This window comes from Poecilia mexicana, unplaced genomic scaffold (assembly GCF_051168715.1).
Source record: "Poecilia mexicana isolate PSO_F unplaced genomic scaffold, ASM5116871v1 scaffold_15, whole genome shotgun sequence".
NCBI lineage: Eukaryota > Metazoa > Chordata > Actinopteri > Cyprinodontiformes > Poeciliidae > Poecilia > Poecilia mexicana.
In genome coordinates this window covers 19,000,312-19,022,914 of record NW_028263384.1, presented here as the reverse complement: position 1 = coordinate 19,022,914, position 22,603 = coordinate 19,000,312, and the positions used below count along the sequence as shown (strand labels likewise).

The 22,603-nt window shown below is 38.3% G+C and overlaps 2 protein-coding genes across 4 annotated transcripts; both read right to left on the bottom strand.

Annotated features, from left to right (window-relative positions):
- Positions 1 to 970: 970 nt before the first annotated feature.
- phf3 (PHD finger protein 3) lies at positions 971 to 15,177 on the bottom strand. Of its 3 annotated transcripts, none has more exons than XM_014978372.2 (16): positions 15,059 to 15,177; positions 13,349 to 13,599; positions 12,059 to 12,175; positions 9,822 to 11,139; positions 9,461 to 9,728; positions 9,004 to 9,055; positions 7,638 to 7,758; positions 6,518 to 6,674; positions 6,312 to 6,428; positions 5,981 to 6,103; positions 5,726 to 5,870; positions 5,451 to 5,637; positions 5,218 to 5,365; positions 4,253 to 4,342; positions 3,326 to 3,521; positions 971 to 3,233 (listed from the first exon to the last, which is right to left on the bottom strand). In XM_014978372.2, exons 2-16 carry the CDS (start codon positions 13,581 to 13,583, stop codon positions 1,546 to 1,548), a joined length of 4,962 nt encoding a protein of 1,653 aa, XP_014833858.2. In that variant the 5' UTR covers positions 13,584 to 13,599; positions 15,059 to 15,177; the 3' UTR covers positions 971 to 1,545. The 3 variants fall into 3 exon arrangements, with proteins under 3 accessions (XP_014833858.2, XP_014833864.2, XP_014833878.2); XM_014978378.2 differs by having other exon boundaries at positions 13,349 to 13,595; XM_014978392.2 differs by lacking the exon at positions 12,059 to 12,175.
- Positions 15,178 to 16,015: 838 nt separating this feature from the next.
- On the bottom strand, positions 16,016 to 19,220 carry LOC106911446 (isoaspartyl peptidase/L-asparaginase). Its single transcript, XM_014978251.2, has 6 exons — positions 18,510 to 19,220; positions 17,921 to 18,063; positions 17,558 to 17,721; positions 17,148 to 17,266; positions 16,908 to 17,018; positions 16,016 to 16,646 (listed from the first exon to the last, which is right to left on the bottom strand). Exons 1-6 carry the CDS (start codon positions 18,742 to 18,744, stop codon positions 16,438 to 16,440), a joined length of 981 nt encoding a protein of 326 aa, XP_014833737.2. The 5' UTR covers positions 18,745 to 19,220; the 3' UTR covers positions 16,016 to 16,437.
- Between the last annotated feature and the right edge of the window lie 3,383 nt (positions 19,221 to 22,603).

The window sequence follows — 22,603 nt, the reverse complement described above, 5'->3', positions numbered from 1 at the left end:
ACTTTTAGAAACTATTTTAGATTATGTAAACTTTGTGGCATGAAGTATTATCTTGTCAGCAGTACTTATCAGGACTGGACATGGTTGGTAACATTAACCAAGCAGGCTGTTTGATTCTCAATTGTCAACATAGTATTTATACAAGACAGGTTGGATCAATGGTTTTGTGGTCCTGCTGTGTTGCAGCTCAAACTGAGACGAACATCAAATTATTGTTCTGTTACTATCCAATTTTGGTGAGGCTGTTTGAATTGTCACCCGTTTCCTCTTCTTAGGCTGACATGCCTGATCTGGTCTTCTGCAGCTGTAGCCCATCTGCTTCAAGTTTCAATATGCTCTGCATTTAAAGACTGATTAATTTACCTGGACCAGATCCAGATACGGAGGCCTCAGTCCTCGACGTGGCCGTCGCAGGTTTGAGGCCCTGTCTTATGACCACTCCTCACAACCCATTTTCCTGTCTGACCACTATCAAAGACCAAAGCTGGAATCTTAAATGTTCACCTGAGAAAAACTCTGCATTGACTGGTTACCACCATCAAGGTAGAACAAGGCTACAAAATGTTATGGTTTTAGTAATGTAAATATTGTCTGCCAAACTGTGGCTTTGGGCTTCAAATCCTGTTTTCTCTGGTATTACAAAGTAAAGCATAGTCCCTCCCTTAAATGTTGCAATGATTTAGCCAAATGCTGTTCAGTTGGTTGACAAAAAAACTTCTGCTGCTGCTACTTTTTCCTCAATTGCAAGAAATATAAAGTCAGCTGTGGGCAAATACTTCTGCCTGTGAACACCACCAAATGTATGGTGTGGAAACTAAAGGACTGCCACCCATCACTCTTTTCAGGGCAACACTGTTTTAATTGGTTTTAAATAAAAGCAGATCATGCTATTCATTTTTTTAAACGTGTGTTAACACTTGTATATTTTTACTGAACATAGCAACTTAAAAAAAAGACCCAACTTTGATAATTACCAATACAAAAGGATTAGTTTTATTATGAACTGTACATAAACACACGGTGCAAAGGCACACATCTCTAGTGTATATTACAAGCCAAAATGTACACACTTTCTCAACCGAAAGCTTATAAAACATTGAAGCAGTTTAAAAGAAATTAAAATAGGAAATAAAGCACAAAGCTGCTGTTTAGATTTTCCGTAATTAAATATTGTGTTAAACATTCAAGCTAAAATGTGGAGCTCATCTTATGTTCTCCGTTCGCCCACATTGTTGCATGTGACCGGGAGACTGATAGTACAGCAGTATAATATAAACAAGATACAGAAGAGATAAATCGTTAAACCATTCCAGTATTCTTTTGTTGGTCTGAATAAAAAAAAAAACAGCTGGGATCTCATTTGGCTGCACCATTAATAACATAAAATGGAACTTCACTGTTGTATAAAATAATTTTATCAATTGCCAGTGTAGAAAAGTGGCATGTACCAGCCATGTGATCAACACGCTTCAAGTCCTTAAGAGCTCAAAACACTCTTTAGGCAGGATTTAAAACAAACAAAAAAAAAAAAACAAAGCAACAGTATTACGACGAGTAGCTGTCTTTTGAACTTCTACGTCCGTTCTCGTAGTCAGAGTCCCGCCTGTGCCTGTGTCTGTCCTTGTGATGGCCGCTGTAATCGTTGCTGTGGTGCCTCTCTTTCCTCCTCTCGCCGTGGCGGTCTTCTGAGTGGCCGTGGTGCCTGCTCCTCTCCCTGTGCTTGTCGTCGTCGCCGTACCTTTTCTCCCGCTCCCTGTCGTGGTGCCGGCTCTTTTTCTCGTGGTACGAGTCCTTGTGGTAGCTGTGCCTCCCGTAGTGGTCTCTGTCTTCGGTGTTTCGCGGCCTCTCCCAGGGGTCGGTGTAGCGCTCGTTTAGAAGTTTCTGGTCTCTGGCCCCAGATGATAAATGGCTGGTCGGCTCTGAAAGGCTTTCGGGATGCGGAGGAAGGGCCTCTGAAGTGCCGTCCTGATCTCCCTGCATGTTAACATTCTGGTCTTCTGTGTTCAAGTTGGATATAGTGTTAGAAGTCGTGGCACCTAAGTTGTTACAGCTGCCAGAGACTGGCTCAGAGGCTTCTGTGTTTGACCATTCTTGATGTCCTTGGACTTCGGGAGGATTCGGATTTTGACTAACTGCAGCACCAGGATGACTCGGGCTTGGATCTTCCTTACTGGGAAATGATTTACAAGTGGGTTGATTTATTTCTTCCAGCTTGTGCCTGGCCTGCGAGAGCTGCAAATATCCTTGGTGAAATGGTAACAGTGGATCTTTTTTAATACTGCTTGACACGGGGACTGGTTTAGGACCTGAAACATCAGGAAGGCAGGCTTTCTCCTTTTGTAGCACCATTGTTTTATCTTCGTTCTCTGAGGAATACGCTGAAGACTTTTTCAGTATTCCACTTAAAGGAGCTTTTGAGCTGTTTGTGTGATCTGCAGTAGCCTGGGATTCTGACTGCAGCGGCGAATTCCCTTCACTTGTTTCCTTTTCAGATTCAGACAATGGGCCAGAGCTGCTTTTGTTTGCTGAGGCAGAACCGCCGGTTTCAGTGCCACTCGGATATGCCGACATGCTCACCAGGAACGCTTCAGTCGATACATCTGGGGGCTTATCTTTTAGTGTGATTGATGTGTGATGGACCACAACAGGAGAGACTTTTCCCGAGGAGGTGTTGGAAGCAGACGCGTTAGACGGACACGGCGGCTCCGGTTCAGCTCTAACAGATTTAGTTTCTTTCTTCCTGATGAGAAAACGAGAAGAGGCACCAGCTGTCGGACCCTTTGAGTCACTGGCTGATGCATCCGTTTTGGGAGCAGGCTTGGTCTTCGGGGTGTCGTGTCCTGTTGTCGCGGGTTTATCTCCGACATCTGGCAGAGGAGGTAATTCCCCTCCCCATCCCACTAACACACCTGGAAGAAAGCGAAGCGGCTTTTGTGCCTCCTGGTTCCCTGGCTCCTCTGCCGCAGCCGGTTCTTCAGAGGAATCGGCAACAGGCTCGTCTTCGTTAGTATCGAGGGGTTTTTCCACCTCTTTTTTGAGGGAAGCGGTCAGAGAAGACAGGAACAATTTTTCCTCCTCCTCAGTGGTTCTTGTGACTTTCGTGGTTACTGTGATGGGCTTGGTTTCTGGGACAATCCTCGTGGATTCATTCACGTCCACATTGAGGAAATCTCTTTTTGGTCTCTGGCGAATGATGAGTCCAAGGAGGAGATTGGAACGGTTGCTTTCCAAACCTATCAGAGATATCGATTATTTCGAAGTGTTGCATGAGTAAGTTCACAAAATAAAAACAAGACAATTACAAACGCTCTCTTGCCCTAGTTACCTGGCCCGTCAAAGGGAACAAGCTGATGAGGAACTTTTTCTGTGGCACCAAGGGGAATGAGATACATATCCTTCACTTGTCGCAGGTTATTGGATACGACCCCAAAACGCCTACGGCTGCTGAAGTAGGCATAAAGAAGAGTATAGGAGATCTCATCTTCTTCTGTCTCCGGGGAGAAACGAACCAGGCACACCTCCTTTAATGAAACAAAGTCCATGTGTTGGTTAAAAAAAACAACAACATTTAATTACATTATAAATTATTGCATAATTAAATTAGGCATCCACGTTAAGTCAGGCCACAGCTTCTGACCCATTAAAAAAAAACACCAGTCATTTTTGTTTTATTGAGCGTTCAGCTGGTGAAATATGAAAATGTTGGCAGGCAATTTGGCATTCTCAGAAAGAAAGTAAGGATCTACACTCTCAAAGAATACAAATAAAAACTGCTTTTTTTGGTAAAGCTAGTCACTACCTGCACTAATCGTTAATATAAGATGCTGAAGGAACTTTAAAATGTCATCTCTGCAATAATTTTGGCTTTGTCCTAAATAACTAAAGATGGTGTTTTATGGGAACAGGACTGCTCTCCCACACACAGCATGACATAACTGTGATTAATGAAAGCCATTAATGACCGCTCATAGCAGAAAAGCTAGGAAAAATATTTCTTGAATCCCACTAATTTCTGTTCAGTGTGTCTCTGTGATTTACTTATTTTTCCTAATAACTTTGAGTCTGTAAAATAAATGTTAGGTGCAGAAAAAATTTGGAATCCAACTTAGAAAACTTCTATATGAAGTAAAATCCTTGACGTTTCATCCACGTCCATCAAGATACTTAAACTAAATTAATTCAGGTGGAGATTGCTACCTCATATTTTAGCTTTTGCTCGATTCTAAAGGAAGAAAAAATGCCCAATACTCACTTTTGTCCCAGTTGCCCGAATCTTCTCTAAATAGTCCCAGACTGTTTGAGGACTTATCCTTCCACCAACCTGGATGCTGTCTGGAAGGTCCTATTGAGACAAAAAAAGAAAAAAAGAAAAAAAAAGGCATTTAACGCAGTACAAACCAACAAAATTAGAAACGCAAATTTACCAGATTTTTAAAAACTGTTTAAAGACTTAAAGCTATTTACTGGTGTTGAGACGCTTTACCAACGTCGAGAAAGAGTCGCATGCTGTTAGACAAAAGGTTCATTGTAAAGAGCTATATTTTTGATTCTGTTAGACACTAAGGTCCATTCCTCAGAGAAACAGAAACTTATCAGGGACTCAGAGACATGGTGTGATTTCAGGGAGTGTCTTCAGTCCATATAATCAGCTACCCTCCTCCTTCTCCTCAGACGCTGCACAGACTTTTTTTTTTTAAACTCTTCTCGAATGTAATGGTAAAATCGTCTCCTTTCAGCGCTGAAAGTGAATAAAATAAAGTCTGAATGCTTTTCTTGGCTGATTTTATGCTCCATGTGTCAATACAAATTATGATTCATCAATCAGGATTTTCATTCTCAACACTGGATACTTAATTTTTATTTGACAAAGTAAAATTGTGTTGCTTTTTTTAATTATTATTATTTTACAGTATTAAAATTCTAAGCAGTGCAAGGACGCTGCAAGTATCTGGGTCACGTCTCTGCAGTTCTTGTGCCTGCTTCACAGGTAACAGCCACTTACGGTGCAGTCAAACGATTTGAGCCTTTCTGACTTTTTTTTTTTTTGTGTGTGTTGAAGTTACTCCCTGAGTGTTGTTGAGCTGTGTAAGAGGCGCACAGCTGCTAATCCAGACACTTCTCACAGGCTGCACCTGAACGCCTATTTCCAACTGCACTTCGCTGTAGTGTTTACTTTTTACGAGAGAATCTGAACATGCTTCTCCGCATCCACTCTACCTCCGATAAGTTGTCCAAAATGCCTGAGACGGGAAAAGCTTTTGTCACAAGTTTTGCCACCGAGTGCATGTGAATGAATCCTCGCCACAGGGACTTCAAGTTGGAAAGGAAAGCGGCTTCTTCATCTCTTCCAGCCACGTGATCTGACCTGCAGCAAAAAAAAAAAAAAAAAAAAGTGAGAAAAACTTGCAAGAGGCAAAGTCATACATGTGAGGTCAAACAGTGCTTCCCACCTTGCTTCAAAGCCTGATTTGGCATTTCTGAAGCTCTCCTTCAAAACGGTGAGGTGCAGGTCGTCGTCGACTGGAGGCGGCGGCGTGCTCTTCCCCTCCTCTGATTTAGCTGAATGCCTCCGTACCACTGTGGTTGCAACTTTAGCCACCTTGGTTTGGGCCTCTTCCACTGGGGGCGCCATACGACCTTATAATAGAAAATACAATACGCCGAGTTGGATGGTTGGAATGCTAACTTGATTTGTAAGATCACAATCAGAAAAATAATTTCTTACCTGTGCAGATTTTGCAATGCAGATCGAATAAGTGAGACTTGTGTTGACTTGTAGTGTCTTTCTCAACCTTTGTATTCTCTTCTTTTCTTTCCGGGGCTTTGGGGGGTTCTGGTACTTCTTCAGTCACTTTAGGGAGAGGCTCAAGCTAAAAGCGAAGAAGAAGAAGAAAAAACAACTCAGGGTGTATCATTAAGCAGCTTTTGGCCATGTTTAAGAAAAAGAAAAATTATTTTTGCTTTAAACTTTGGCATTTACCTCTACAGGCTCCGGTGCTTTCATCGGCTCCTGGCTCTCGATTTCAATTTCACCTTTGTGGGTAATCTTAGTAATGGGTCGTCTTTCCACCTCTCTTTGCTCCTTTTCAATCATCTCAATAGTCTAAAACAGAAGAAACACATTTCAGTTTTTTCCCCCCCCCTCTTACAAATGCAAGCATACTTCAAGAAAACTGACCAAACATATGTAAACTTTCAACATAGAGTAAAAATGACCTCTTGAGATTCACTTCTAAGTTCAAAGCTCAACAAGAAGGCCAGTACAAGTCGTCCGTGTGCGCAACAAACAGAAAACATTAAGAATCACATACGTGTCTGTTCTCTCTCTGTCGCCAGGCAGCCAACTCTTTTGAGGCCAGCTCCTCCGGACTCATTCGAATTAAGTTACCAGGAGAAATTTCCCCATTGAGAACCCTTTTGAACAGAACCTGCAAAAGGAAACAATTACAAATTACTAAAAGCAGGTGGTATGTAATGGCAAACATTTGAATTAAGCCTGGCATGAATACGCACTTACATTATTTTTTGTATCCTTTAGGTTAAACATCAAGCTTCTGTACTTGTTCTTGTATTTGTGGTCAGTGTCTTTATAAAGTTGAAACAGCTCTCTTTCAGTCTTCTTGGCAACCTCAGAGGCTCTCTCCTCTGGGATGTCGAGATCTGAATCCTTCAACCTAAAATGAACGAGATGTCAGTTATTTAGAAAATACGCAGATCTTCTGAAAAGTTCTGCATGTTCAGCAAGATGCGCTTCTAGACAAATAGTTGTTACAATTTCTTTCAGCTAGAATATATAATGTAAAATTCAAAAACTGAGCAGAAGAGGGAGAAGTGTCTTACTTTGAGTGAGACTTTTAATTTTATTATAATTTAAATGTACCTACACGGATTAGGTAAACAGCTGGTTCTTTTCAGACCCAGCATGACTCAGGTGCTTATATCCACCCTTATATTATATACACCACTTCATAACATTTTCTAATATTCAGATAACCACTGAAATCTTCATTAACTAAACCTTTTTTATATCTTCAGTCTCTGATTGCGGAAGAGATGGAAGTATTGACATGAGAACAATTTGCTTTTATTTACGTAAACTTGCAATTTTACACACAGTTTAAGTAACAAGCATTTTATTGCAGGCAATATTAAAATATCTGGGTATAAATTCCTTTCAATGGTGCTTAGCACTTTCTTGCAATGTGGAGTTTGTAGTTAACAATATACACATTTAAGACAGTTAAATATATTTTATGAAAAAAAAAATAATCTGGGTACATTTAAAACTTTATAATAAGACGTTGCAAAGTTTGTGATGTGACCCATAGTTTCTGCAGAGAATAGCAGTAGAAAATAGCACACAAGTGGTTGTATTTGAAACACTGAATGTAACTAGACAGCCTGCAAGAGAGAAATGACCCCGAGGTCACCCAGATATTGGGTTTTAAGGGGAAAGTCTGACACACATTGCATCACTTCTTTGTTAATGCTGTGGAGCTAAGGGTCTCCCCTTTTCGCTCCTGACAGCGCGCACACAGAGATGTGAGGTCAAAGGGTTGATTTGTGAGAAAGTGAGTCGTCATGGAAATACGATCAGAAAGGATGAACAGTTGGATTTACTTCTAAAATATACTGACCTCTGTGTGAGAATTTCTCTCAGGGAATCACGCACACTTTTCCTGATTGCCTCCACAGACACGGGTTTCTTCGAAGTCAAAGACACAGCCTTGCTTTTAGATTCATGTTTGGACAGACTACCTGCGAGGAGAGAATGTAAATATGATCAGCCTAGGTGATAAATATTAAATGTTAAAACTGTGAGTTACCAAAAAAAAATATGTCAAAGGATTATCAAATTTAACTTCAGCAGAAATTTCAGCAACAACTATTTTAGTAATTGTTTATTCTATCAAATAATCTAACAATTAATCAGATTTTTAAAAAATTTGAACATTCTGCAGATTTTTTTATTTCACCACTTAAAGATTTGTATACACTATTAGAAACATATTAAAACAATACTGCTTTTCTAAATAAGAAATAAGCATTTTATCGCCCAAAATGCAAAAACATAGCATTCCTTTTATAAATGCTTCACCATTTGGAGTAAAGGTTGCATCAGCAACATGTGAAAAGCTCAGCTCTTTCTGCTTGACTTAACAGCAATACAGTGTAGAGCTAATCTGTTGAGGAATTTTTCAATTAATGAATTAATAAGTAGAGAACAAAAGTTGCTTAATTGAGTTTTTTATTCATTTATTTGCAACATTTAAACTAGGTGAAGCTAAAGCTATGCCATTTGAGGAGTTCTGTGTAGAACACATTTAAAGTTTTTTTTTATTATTTATTTTTTTTACCTTAAATGCAAAATTTATATGTTTATACAATTTTGACTTAATTACTTCTCTGAGTGTTGTTCTTTTAGTAAATTGAATTTTTTTTAAGCCTGTTATTCCAGTTAATAATTAATGGATTACTAAATATGTTGAGTAGTAAGTTAATAATTGATTCATCACAATTAATCTGATAAATTGTTCTAGTCCTAATTTCAAGCATCAAAAATCAAGCCAAAATTATGAATAAAATTAAAAAAAATATATATATATATATTAAAAAAACATTTTAATTAAATGTATATGACTGAAAATAGCCAAAAAAAGTAAGTATTTTAGAAATGAAATGGTCTGCAAAGGTGAATCTCAAAATTATTTTCTATTAATAAAAACGTGCTTTTGATCAAATATGCAAGTGCTTAAATTCCTCTCATGTATGTCTGGAAAACACCCCTAAAGATATATACATATATAAAACAGAATAATATTTATAAAAAATAAAACCAACTACTGCAGAATGCTGTTCCACGTCAGTGTCCGGTAAATATTTTGGATATTCCTACAGGGAAGCTGAACCAAGGAAGCCTTCTGGCCTCAAGGCCAACATAATAAAGTTAAAAACAGAACTAGACAGAAATATTTTTTTACATTCACCAGCTGCTATCCGCACCTGTTTTATGAGCTGCTTCTTTGACATCTGCAGACTGTCTCCTTTCTGTCTCCTGTTTCAAAATAAAAAGAAACGAAGTGCATTAGATATACTACTTAGACAATTCATTAAGACAAACAGAACAAACTGTGCATTAAAAGAAAAGTCCCCAGTGACACAGAAAAGCTAGTAGATTTGGTAGGTGAGATTAGTGTGTGAGAAACTGAATGCGTGAGTGGAATGTGTTATTGAGACACCTGAGTGAACACCTCTCGTTCAGCCAGCCAAAGTAAAAACAAAAAAAGAACAAACCCTTACATAGTGGAAACACTGGCTATGATTAATAGAGGATGAATTAGCTGGGGAAACAAACATCTTAGTAAAATAAAACCAGATAAATTAAAAAAAAAACAAAAAAAAAAAACAAAAAAAAAAAACTGATTATTTAACTGAGACCTCCCAAACAACTTCTGCTTACCTTCCTTACTGGTCTGACGCCCCCTGATGCGAGCGACTGGGACGACCCTGGACGGGGTTTTTGAGGCGGCTTATGATCCTGCACTTCATGAGCTTCTGGCTTGGCCTCTGCCGAGGGCTCAGGATCCACCTTCTTACTTTCCTCCTCACAGCATTTTAAGCACACATACATCTGGTCCTCCTCCTCCATCTCGCGCACTTTGGCAAGGTCGAGACCGACGCAGTCGCCATGGAACCAGTCATCACAACGCCCGCATCCGACCATGAACCTAAGCGAAGCATAAATGTGTTTAAAAAGATGATTCTCGAAACCTGAATTCAGGTATTGTACATGTCATATGTAGGTAGAGAGCAACACTCACATGTTATTATGGTGTTTTTTACACAACCCACAGCAGTTGTTTCCATCCCAGACGCTCTCAGTGTCAGCAGGCTGCTCCTCAACTGTTTCCTTCTTTGCAGGGGGGGCGTTATCTGGAACAAACAGCTCTGGCTCATCCAAAGAGATGCTCCTCGAATTCCTGCTTTTCTGTTTCTGGAAAATCTTTTCAGGCTTTTTGGCTTTCTCCTGTCCTCCATCTTGAGTTTTTAGATAATTGCCTGGATTTTGGTGGTGATGCTCAGCTTTTGCGATATTGTGAGGATTATTTTGCCTAGCTGCTCCCTGATGATCGCCAGCGCGATTAGCCGCTACTGGTATCTTCTTTGCAGCCGAGCTGGGTGTACCTGGTGATTTTGGCTTCATTTTATCTTCGCCTCCGCTGTGCAGCTTCTGAACTTTAGCAGCGGGCTCACTGTGTGTGTTCTCTACGTGCCTTTTCAAAGGAGAAGCATCTTGTTTGTCCTTCATAGACTTCATTTTGTGCAGGTCTTCTCTGGTTTTGGATGGCTTGTCTTGGGTCGTTTTATGCTCCTTATCCGTGTGGCTTGTTTTGGATGAACCCAACTCCTTGTTCTTGTTCAGTGCTGCTCCTTGTTTAGGCTTCGGTGGTGTTTTGGCTGCAGTTTGAAGCTTTTCCTTACCATCAGTCTTATCTTCATCAGCCATGTCTTTCTGAATGCTAAGTGGATGTTTGACGCCGTCCTTTCCCTTATGGAATGGCCTTTTCTTTTTTACTGGACTCTTCTTATCTTCGGGTTTCACCTCCTGTGTGGAGACTGTTTCTATTATTGTCCCGTTTGACGTCTGCACGTCGTTCGGGTTTACGTACGGGCCTAAACCGAGATTTGCATCATCAGGTAAGCTCTTCTCCGTTACATCAACGGCCGACGCATTTTCTGGAGCTGGGGTTTCTTGCACTGGATTCTGTATGCAAACAGCACCTTCTGGCAAAATGGCCATGTCGATGTCGCCACCATAAGAGAAGCCGTCCTCGAAGCACGCCGGCTCACCCATGTCGAGGCTGTGCGTGTATGAGGGCCCGGGAAGCAACTCAATTTTAAATCCGCCAATTGTGACAGTGAGCCGTCTCAATTCGACTGTAGGATTCAACCACAGTCCACTGTCGAGATCGCTGATGTTAATGCGCCCCCCCAGAGTCAACTCTTTCTTCTGCTGTGCGCCTCTAACTCCTTTCTCAATGAGAAAAGACTTGCTGAGCCATTTGCCGCGTCTCCTTCCTGGTCGTCCTCTGATTAAGGTGTTCTTGGACATCCTTGGCTGTTTGACACTTCTATGATCTGAAGCAGAAGGAACACAAAACAAATATGACTCCTTGTCTTTTAAGCAAATTTCTACATGCTAAAAAGCTCTCTAACGACCAAACACTTAAAGAACAAACTTTTCCCTGTGTAAAACCGTCCTTTGTGGGAAGGGTTTTCACAGCAGATTAGTTAATAAATTTGTAAACAATTTTCTCGCTGACTGTTATGAGCTGGACATAATATCTATATGCAGTTTTTCTAAAAGGATTAAATTGGCATCGGAGATGCACCAATCAGAGAGTTTGTGGTCTACCACTGAAATGGGGACCTGTTGACTTTAGTCTTTCCAATAAAGAAAATGTTTTCAGTTTACTGTCTTAATAAAAAAAAAAAACATCAACTAAAGAAAGAAGTATTTAAACTTGTGTGAACAAGTCGCAAAGATTTATGCTTTATGTTCCGTGTCTGACAGAGGTTAAAAGTTCAAATAATAAAATAAAGCAGCATTGCGTATCACAGCTAGGTTTTGTGTTGTTTGATGAAGCTCTCATATCTGGAGTTCTTCTGTTTTCTCAATAACTATTAGTGTAAAAATTTAACTAATTTCTACTAAATATTTGCATAAAAACAAACATTTTATAGACTCAAACGACGATGTTGAGCAGCAGACTGTCCATCGACAGCAGCCTTCCTTATCAAACCCCGTGTATATCTAAGCTTAAAAATAAACTACCAATTCTAAAACAAACAAACATCTATTGAAATAACTGAAGCAATCTACAATTTATCAGATCACTAGGTACATTTTTCTTTTTCAGAGTCCAACAGCAAATTTTTAGTTTCCGGCCAGATGATCACCGCTCAATCATGAAATTTCTTTTTTTGATCACCAGATGATTTTTTTGTTGCGTTTCCAATCAACATTTCACCTAACATTAAATGACTCCCTACTTACCGTAGTCTAAACTGTTGGGATGTTTCTTCTGCTTGCCAGTGATTTGTTTATCCTGTGAGGTCTCAGCAACATTCAGTTCACTAGAGAGGCCTGCAGATTCTGAATCCCTACGCGGACCTACAAAAACCAAAGAGGAAAGAATCTAGCTGCTCCTTATGCCGACGTAAAGCGCGAGTAAACTACAACTGAATTCTAAATGCTGACTTTTTGAATGACAGTGACAAATATTACTGGCTTTTTATTGTGCTTAAAACAAAGTCTTGATCTACACATACTGCTGACAAGGCTTGGGCCTGTCAAAGATATCAAAATAGAATAATATTCGCAAAAGCCCATTTCAAAACTGCTTATATTTTCTAATATATTATTCGTAATGTTAAAAAAAAAGAGTATATTATCAATTAATTCAGCTGAGCTCCTTTTCCACCTGCAGCTGCACAGTACAGGTCAGCTGGCTAAAGAAAGGCTACTAAACTTTTTCGCTCTCTTCCCTCTTGCAATAAAGGCAAATTTAGCAGCTTCTGAAAAAGACAAGCAGTCATGTGGTGTACAATAAAGGAGCTAAATCAATCACTCTTATTATGATAATACTATATTAAAACTACTTGGAAAGGTATGAGTTCTGCTAAGCACCCGGCTGCAGGCTAACATTCCAATAAACCAACCAGCTAAAAGCAACTGGATATACTTGTGTTTCTCTATAAAAACAAAAAAATGCAAAACAGTGCAATATTTTGCATGGTTACTTAAAAATTTTGACATTTTCCCCCCTTTAATCTACGTATTAAAATCAAAATAAACATATGTTATAGATGACATTATCACTGTAATAATCAATGTGTTTTCTTAGCTTCAGGAACAGTTGTTGCTTTTCTGTTTTGAACAAAAACAGAACAGCAGTCATGCAATGCAGTTTTGTTTCTTTGCCATTTTTTGCTACTGTGAAACTATTAATTTAACTCAACGTTATCAAACCGGGTCTCGCACCAGCAAGTGCTCTTGTGTTGATAAAACAAGGCCTATGTACACACAGCTGGTTACCATGAGGATCTTTCAAAAGCATCTCAGTGTTTGAACTCAGGTCAAACTGGCTTAAAAATTAACTAAGCAAAACCAGCAAAGAAAAAAAAAATCTTTACAGATATGTTTATTAAACTTGTTTTTAAAGATTTATAAAACGAGTGAGAATTCTACATTTTTGTTTTTAAAGGCACAAACCCAAAATCTAGACAAGATCATTTTTCTCAACTTTTTTATTTTTTTATTTTTATGTTTTGGCTTTGGACTTACTTGTTGAGCCAGCAATGTGAAAAGCAGGATCTTCATTTTCCAGCAGATTGAACTGAGTGCTTGCACCTCCAAACATGGGGTCTTTGTCACTGAGCATGTTCTTTAGAGAGTCTTCCAGTTTGGATCCTGTCCCAAACTCATTACTGGCTTCACATTCCAAATTCTGATTCAATGTTACGGACTCATCCAACTGGTCACTGGGTATCAAATGGTTAAAGGTGTCCACAATATCCATGAATGCTGCTGCCTTCCTGAATCAAAACGGCAAACACACAGTATGAATAAGTGGCAGGAACTAAAATACTACATTCCTAATGTTAAGAAAACCGTCAACAAGGCTTTAATCATGTATACTATTAATACTTACACATTTTTTTTCCTTTTCCTTGTAAAAATCATACCTGATATTTGTTATTGTGATTTTTATTCAACAAAACCATGTTTGATTTGCGCAAAGATAGGGACATTGATTAAATTAAGCAAGCAGGGTGTTCCATAACATTGACAAATACATATGTACCGAAGAGTAACTGATCGATTTGATATGTCAGTGTCTGCTTGTTGAACTTGTGTATAATGAAGATTTCATCATAATTTATACATTTATTTTCAGGATTTAACTACAAATTTTAATTAGAAAAGAAATGCCGAATGTTACTTTTGTTTTAAAGCAGAATGTTTTACATTTAACTGTGCAAATATTCCACAGCAAATATTACTTTTTCTCTGAATAAAAGGTCTAAAGCAAGTCACGTAAAATGTAAATTAATCTAGTAGGACTTTCAAACACTGAACACAGTACAGTATACACATAATCACGGTTTTATTTTAAAATTTTAATATCGTTTCAGCTGCAATTGTTTGCTTCAACATAAGAATCAGGATGCATTTGCTAACTTTTGTAAGCAAATGAAAAATTAAAATTAAAATTAAAAAAAAAACTGAGCCAACCAAACTTTATGTTTTGCTACTGCGAGTTGCTCAACATCTGGCTAAACTTGCTCATGTTTACTAACAGAGATTGCAAACAACAATCTAAATACGAGTTGTGGTATTTATCTGCGAATTCAACTTGAGAACTCTTAGTGGTCAATTTGTAAAATGGGCTAAACGTAAGGCGACGGATGACGTGTATCCAATATTTTCTGGTGAACAGCCGCAAAGACTACACATCATGCAACAAGCCACATTTAAACAGCCTGTGCGCCATAAAACAAGACGGGAATCTGATTGGTTAAGGCTTGTTTTCATTAAGGCTAAGCTAAAATCCACCCATAAAATTTACAATCAAAACAATGCCTCACTGAATCAATTAAAGCGTGTTAGCAGGCTAGCAGGCTAGCACTGCAGGACAACAATCCGCTTTAGAACGCCATCATGGATGCTAGCATGCTTTACTTTTAGGGGGAAAAAATATGCCCCTACAGTAAATCGCTGTCACAAACCTTACCACCACTCTTTGCTTCAAAGACGTCGGGTGCCTTACAATTCAAAACATGGATTATTTATGACATATATTTTGAGCTAAACTTGGAGCTAAATCTCCGAAACGGCGGCAGCTAGGTAGCTTTAGCACAGGCCTTGGCTATCAAGTTTGTTTGTAGCCCGAATATTGATACGAGGCCGTTAGAAGATCTCGATCACGTGCATGTTGTGATAGACTTGCAGTTGGGTTATTGTGAATGATTGGTTTGTGTGTAGCAGACTCACCTCTCCTGTGCCGCGATAACGTTGCCCACTCGTATAAGGTTACATTCTAGCACAGCTGCACCCAGTAACTTCCTCTAACGGAGCCGTCATTCGTCCCGCTGCTGCAAAGCTCCTGACAGGCGACTACAGTGGTCACGTGGTTTCTGTTTACGGACAGCAAAGAAGCTCATTCTCCAAATATGACGGGCATTATCCCTGTATTACTTTGCGGCGTTACTATATTCAAAGTTATACTTTCAGTATATTTATATTGAAACTAATTGAAACTAAATAGTGTCGGTATGGCGGGGTTGACATGCACAGCTACAAACTTTAAGAAACAACAGTTTGGATAATCTAAAAGTGAGAATTTATTGTTTGAATGGTTGAAATTAATGGATTAAAATAAACAGACGCCATTTGACATAGACATCAGTTATTTAGTAGAATTTTTCAGGTCAGATTTCTACCAATCCTATTGGACAGTGCCTTGTTTTAATACTTATTTTACTAATATTTTGTTTATGACATTTTTAAAAGCTTTTGTTGAGTATTAGAGCAATGGCTTCCAGTTAGGTCATTAGTTTGGGTAAATGAAATCAATCAATGTACTTTATAAATCCCAAAGGGAAATTCACATTTCAGGACAACCTGTCCAAGAACACGTGGCATATTACAGAATTTCTTCCGTAGTTTACTTGGAAAAAAAATCTCTTAATTTAATACTGTGCTTGGTAGTTTTATTCCACACTCAGCCCAGATACTTAAGTAAACTATTTCCCTTGTGTTTAGAAAGCTTGCATTTTAAATTTGTTGCAAAAATATACTACATAAAATAAACATAGCTATCAGTGGTATTGTTTTATTAATATAAAAGATTGCTTTATCTAGTAAGTTTTTAAATAAGAATTGAAAATTTGGTCTTTATGTATGTAAAAGTTCACACTTTCTCTATTTCTAGTTATGTATGATGTTAGAATGCCACTTCTGAAACATACAAAAGCTTAAGCATTACAAGGCTGACAGCAATGCTCATGACATTTGGAATTATAGGAATGCCAAAAAGTCCTCATGAGTCTATTTTACAAGAGATGTTTTATTAGCACTGGACTCAAATATGTGTTTGACAATAAACAACTTAATGTGTGAAAATATTCTATGAAACACATATCAAGCAATCAATACATTAGTCAATTATAAACATACTTTTCATTAATATTTCTGAAATGAAAGGAAATCCATTTATTTTATTATTGTACACATATTTAATTATAGTCAGTTGTTCACTAATATGCACCGAGTGAAAGAAAAACACTTCTATAAAAGAGAACACACTACTTTTGAAATGCATGTTATTTACTATTCAAAAAAAAAAAAAAAAGAATTAAAAAACCCTTCTTCTACTGGGACAGTTTCTCATTCAGCCTCTCTTCTGGGTTTATGCCAAACCACAACACACCGTCTGCAGCAGCAGCCCAAGCCATCCGCTCGGTGGTGAATGTTGCAGCCCACTGCCCTGATGGAGAAACTACAATTGTGCCACCTGCTCCTTGGACACGATCACCCATGTACTGCAGGGACAACCGTGAGGCATCTGCTACTGATTTTCCTGTGAGAGCAGAAAGAAAATAAGAGAGAACTTATTGCTTGAATAATTGTGTGGTTGTTTAATTGCACTAAAAGTTACGTGAAAAAAATTCCACTTTTTAAAGGATTGGCACAATCGAAAGTTTCACATAAAAAAAAACAGTTCATAAACTGAAAATCACAGCAGTACAAAAAAGCACAGAAATTCATCCAACTAATGTTTGACTACAGGTAAAATCTTACTTTATGCGGTTTGTGTTTTTTTTTGTTTTGTTTTTTTTACCTTGTTCGACATGAGACAGGATGAGTCTGGCCAGAGTCACTTTAAGAATAGATTCTCCATGTCCAGTACATGATACAGCACCACTTGAGTTATCTGCATATCCTCCACAGCCTTATTTACGAGACAAACAAAAATAAGATATTTTTATTCTGTTTGCGCAGAATTTAATGACAGATTATTTTCATTAAAATGTTTAGTGAAAATAATTATGTTCTTCCGGAATTTCAAAATACACCCTACCAATCACAGGAGAATCTCCAACTCTGCCAACCATTTTATTCCTGATGCCTCCAGTTGATGTTGCACATGCAACATTCCCAGCACAGTCCACAGCTACCGCCCCAACGGTATCATGAGCCCTTTCAATGAGAAAAGTTTGTTAACTAAAAAGTAAAACGTGCAGTCAGCATACATGCAGACAGCTAATTTGGAGTTATCTGCCGGATTCAAGGGGATTTGTATGTTGGCCCCAAAGCAGCACAACATATCAAGTTGCAATCGTCTTTGCAAATCGCAAAGGACAGATTTATTGCAATATTTTTAAGGCTACAGATCTGATTTGATATAAAGGACCTTTGGCTTTACTGAAAACAGAATAGACATCCATCGTATAAAAGTTGGATTGAACAGTGCATTAGAAAACTGCATACCATTTAGTGTTGAATTCTTCCATTACTCCTGCAAAGTATTTCTTGTGCTTTTCCCATTCCTTCTTCTCATATTCTGTCACCAGTTTATCAGTGGGAATGGCGTTGATGCCAATGCTTTCTGCAAACTGGTTCGCACCTTTGCCAGTCAGCATTACGTGGGATGTCTGAAAATTTCCACAGCTTATTACATCCTAAAATTCAATTAGCTGATGATAATGTTTGAGTTTTTTAATGTTTAATAAGCGAAAGTATTGAAAGAGTCCTCATCTATCACTAATACTATTTAACTTATGTTCTATTATATTTTTAAAGACAGAAAGAGAACAGAGCACAAGAATAAATAACAAAGTAGAACAAAAAGACCTTCTCCATGACAGCTCTAGCCAGGGACACAGGATTAGCGATGTTTTTTACACAAGACACCGCCCCGCTGGCAAGAGTCCTTCCATCCATAATAATGGCATCCAGCTCCACTTCTCCATCAATATTTAGTGTTGCTCCATACCCTAAAAGGAAAGGTTTGCAAATATTTTGTAATGTGTTTGTACAGAAAGAAAACATAAGATTTTTGCATGTTTTGGCTACTACTTCCTCAATTGTCCACCAGGTGGAGTTGAATGTTAACTCCATAATAAAACACTGTTGATATCCAGCTTTTGTGGCGTTTACCCAGATCTATTACAATCTTTAAAGTCTCCAAACTTCTGAGGGATAAGAGACACTAAAATGTTGAAGATGAATCTTGTGAAAAGGCCAAGAAGCACAAGCTAAGGAATATTACAAATAAAATTAAAATATTACTATCAACACCAGTAGATGGAGACAATGTTCTGATATATCTGGACCGCATAGTAAATGGGTATTGCCATTATAGATGAGTCTTTTAGAGTATTGTAAATTCAAACTAAGCTGTGTAAATTTATCTTGAAGTGACAAATGGCATTTTGTGCACCTGCGTTAAAAGTGGGGTTGTCTTCCAAAGCCCTCACAGCAGCCTCAACAGCATCCAGCGCACTCCCTCCACTTTTCAGGACTGAAGATCCATGGCGTGCTGCTGCTTTTACCCCATCAACAGAGGCAGGGGCCATCTCATCTGGGATGGACCAGGCACCACCGTGAACAACTAACACTGCTGACATCATTAGAGTCCTGCAGGAAAACTGTAACACAGACAAGAATGTCAACATACTGCAAACATTTTCCTGACATTTAATGAGTTACTTTTATATAGCTATGTCTAAATTAAAACTAAACAAAAGAAAATTTAAAAAAAAAAAACATAATTATAATATATTATAATGCCTTTGACTGAAGGCCATAATAAACTAAATTTTAAGCTGACACTAAGAGCAACATTGAACTTTGAAATTTGAACTGAAGGTATGTCATTTATCAACAGACACCAGAAGGAGTTCCGTCCAAATAGGTAACCCATGTGTTTGAGTCAAGATGAAATAACATATAAGCGGGCAATAATATTTAACTGAGCATTTTACAGAGTGAAAGGATACTGGGGAGTGAACTTTTCTTTCTTCAGAAAATAAGAGCAGACGTAAAAAATAATCAGGCCCAACTCTGGCATGCTTTTGACTTATTTTGCATGCACCAACCACACACATTATAGAAGTTAGCATGTGATTCAACCTTTCAAAATTCAACCGTTCAGGAAAGTGGGACTGCCGTTCTTAAAGGAACCGAAAAGAAATTACAAATCGCATGTTAGCGTCAACTATTAAGAACAACAAAACTTTATTTAGCGAAAGTTTTATTTAAAAAAGATTTGCATACACACTAAGAGGCTTTGTGGAATGTAAGTAACTCTGAACAGATTACCTAAAAGGAAATAAAAAAATAAATTTATCTGCACACACTGTGAATGATTGAGGAATTTCTGTATAGGGGGTTTGAGTTATTAGCGCAAGTAAAAGAAACAGCAGGACTAACTGAACAGTATGGCTAACTTTTACGGGGGGTTGAAATCTCTTCAGTTTATAATACGTCTATCGTAAATGTGCAAATACAGATCATGAGAGATAAAAAAAAATGTATACCCCTCAATTTGTTATTTTTAACTCTTTTCGGGATTCAGACATTATGGGAGCGTAACCCCTCTTTCTCTGTGCAACTAGCTTAAATGTTGTTTTAAATGTATTGGTTCACTTTTTTGTCTCTGTACAGTGTGTACAGTGGATGACATAGCGCTGATTTGGAGAGCACTTGGGAGTCTTAGCACTTGTTTTCTTTTCACTACGCACGGTTTGTGAAAGCATGTATTTCACAGAGTGATATGTCAGCGTTCCCTTACCTGTTATGACTTCCAACCTTCTTTCAGAAGAGACGGTCTCCCGACACCAAGAGACAGCGAGGGGTGTTATGCAGAGAAACGCATGCCTGACGAGAATTGCACGACCCGTCGCGGGAACGCGCATCGCTATAAACTCTGGGATATTAGTGACAAAACGGACTGAAATATGACTGACGAAACAACCTTCAAAAATTTTCGTAAAACTTTCATGTTTATTTTCCATGTAAGGCCTAAAAGGTGTATTTTCTTTCGCAGATTATTTGAAGAAAATACGGTTTTGACACCTTTGCCGAGTCGTTTGAGTCGAATGTTTTACACTTAATATTCAAGCTCAAATTCAAAAAAAAAAAAAACTTTATTAATCCCAAAGGGAAATGAAATGTCGTTGTGACTCATTAATTCTTCAAAGGGTTATTGTAGCTTGGAGAGATCTCTTGTAGCGCGGTCTGTGTTACAGTAAATCTGAAGAAGCCTCTGCATTGCTATCCCTATAGCAGAACCTAAACAACTTCATAGATTCTGAAGATACGTTGTGTCAAGTAAATAAGTACTATTTAAAGGAAAAAGACAGCTAAAGAATAATGAGAAGATTTTTCTAAATGTAATAATTTGATCATTTGAATCTTTTCATTTTCAGATTGCATGCAACAGCTACAAGTGGTGTGAAGAACCCAGCTGACACAGACTCTTCCTAAAATTAGCGTGCGGAAAGTACTAGAACGATGTTTCTCAACCTTTTTCGGGCCAGCGCCCCCCCTAGCCTCTATCCAGGTCCCTCACCACTCCCCACCAAAGAAATTGTAGGCAGTTACTATCACTAATGTAGTTACAGTTCTATCCATGTTTTAATGGATAGAACTATTTGAACTTTTTGCAAATAGTTCAAAGTTTAAACTGACATTGTTGTACATCTTTTATCTGGTCATTTTGTGTAATATTTAACAACTAGAAAATGGCACAGAACAAGAATATTTTTCCACTCTGATTGGCTGCTGTTAAGCCTACCAATTTTAAGTTGCATTTTTCGTAGACACCTGTAAAAATAATTTCTATTCCCATGGCTTTTTTGTTCTCTGGGAAATTATTTTTGATGATAAATACATAAACAAGCATAAAAATCAAAACATCTACAATAGTCATAACTCTTCTTCTCTTCAGTGTTTCTGTCGGTTTCTGGTGGTGCAGCTCTTTGCTGCCTTCATGAGAATGGGACATCAGAGTATCATCCATAAAACTTCACCCACATGGCACGCTCACCATCAGTAATCTTAACTCATCACCTGCTGCGCTGCCTAATTGTCATGTGTTTCACATCATGTGTTGATTCCCTGTTTTTATGCCCGTTGCTCCGTTTTATGTCCCGCTTCTCCTGTTTCAGAGTTTTGCGCAATGTGCGCGTCGTTTTTTTTTTTTTTTTTTTTTTTTTTTTTAACCCCCTATGGTGCGAAGCGTTCGGGAAACGTATCGATGGGGAAAACGCAGAGTGACATAAACCTTTTAAAACAACTGAAACATTTTCGGTATTCTGATTATTGAAATTTAAAAGTGCTGTGGTAGTACCGTTGTTCTATCACCCCCGTTTCATACCGGACCACCTACAGCACCTGTGTTAACGCTATAAAATGAACGCCCTCTATCGTGGTATCATCCATGGGGGGATTTCTTTATTTAAATGCGCTCATTTTTCAGAGGAATACAATTACTAAATTACTAAAATCGTGATTTTAGTTATTACATGTTTATAAGAGGAATTTTCTGTTGTCCTTCCATGGAAGCATGCAACTTTCAAACGGAAATAAAACACTTTTTAATATAAGTTGCTGCTTTGACATGATCACAGAACTGCCAAAATATATGTAGCCTACAAAAATACCAGACAAAGTGAATCACAGCAACGTCATCAGCCGGTGTAACGCTGAACTGATGCGGTGAAGCTACCAGTAGCAGGAGAACGGAGCTGCGCCAAAAGCTAACAAACACTGAGGAGAAGAAAAGCTGCCATCGATACAGTTGCAGCCAATCATGTTGTAATGTTACACAATACAGTTTTACCAAGTTGCTCAGTCTAAACTGGTATTGTTGTGCATTTAAGGTGTAAAGTTTACCTTCGACCAAACGCCCCCCAAAGGAAACCCAGCGCCCCCCTTTTGTAAAAATTTCCGCCAGCGCCGCCTGTCGTCCTCTGAACGCCCCCCCAGCTGACAGTTTAGAACGGCAGATTGTGTGTATGTGTGCTTTTATAGCTAAAAGTCAACAGTGTAGATGTTTTCTGATGATACTACTTTTAGCTATAAAAGCACACATGCACAACACAGGAAGAATCTGTGTCAGCTGGTGGGTTCTCTACACAATGTTGGTTTTACCACTTGATGTCACAAGCAACATGAAAATTAAACGATTCAAATGGTCAAATTATTACATTTAAGAAAATCTTCTCATTGTTCTTTAGCTGTTTTTTCCCCCGTTAAATTTACTAACAAAATGTACATAGAACCTGCTTTAAAAGGGTTCTGCAATATGGATAACATGCAACATATTGCATGTTATCCATGCAATATGTTGCATGGATAACATATTGCAACATATTGCAATATGTACATATGTACATATGTACATTCTACATATGTAGAATATGTAGAATATGTAGAATGTACACATTCTACATATTATGTCTTATTCACTAGTTAGACCTACTGATAACCAAATTGTGCAATTTACCGTCAGTGAATGTAATTCTTAGA

Coding starts and splice junctions, on each gene's coding strand:
- phf3 (XM_014978372.2), bottom strand. CDS start 13,583: ATGGATATTGTGGACACCTTTAACCATTTGATACCCAGTGACCAGTTG. Junction 12,176..13,348: donor TCACATTGCTGGCTCAACAA/GTAAGTCCAAAG, acceptor TGGTTTTTGTAG/GTCCGCGTAGGGATTCAGAA. Junction 6,429..6,517: donor TAAAGGATACAAAAAATAAT/GTAAGTGCGTAT, acceptor TTCCTTTTGCAG/GTTCTGTTCAAAAGGGTTCT.
- LOC106911446 (XM_014978251.2), bottom strand. CDS start 18,744: ATGTTGACATTCTTGTCTGTGTTACAGTTTTCCTGCAGGACTCTAATG. Junction 18,064..18,509: donor CAACCCCACTTTTAACGCAG/GTGCACAAAATG, acceptor CTTTCCTTTTAG/GGTATGGAGCAACACTAAAT. Junction 17,019..17,147: donor TGGAGATTCTCCTGTGATTG/GTAGGGTGTATT, acceptor CTCGTAAATAAG/GCTGTGGAGGATATGCAGAT.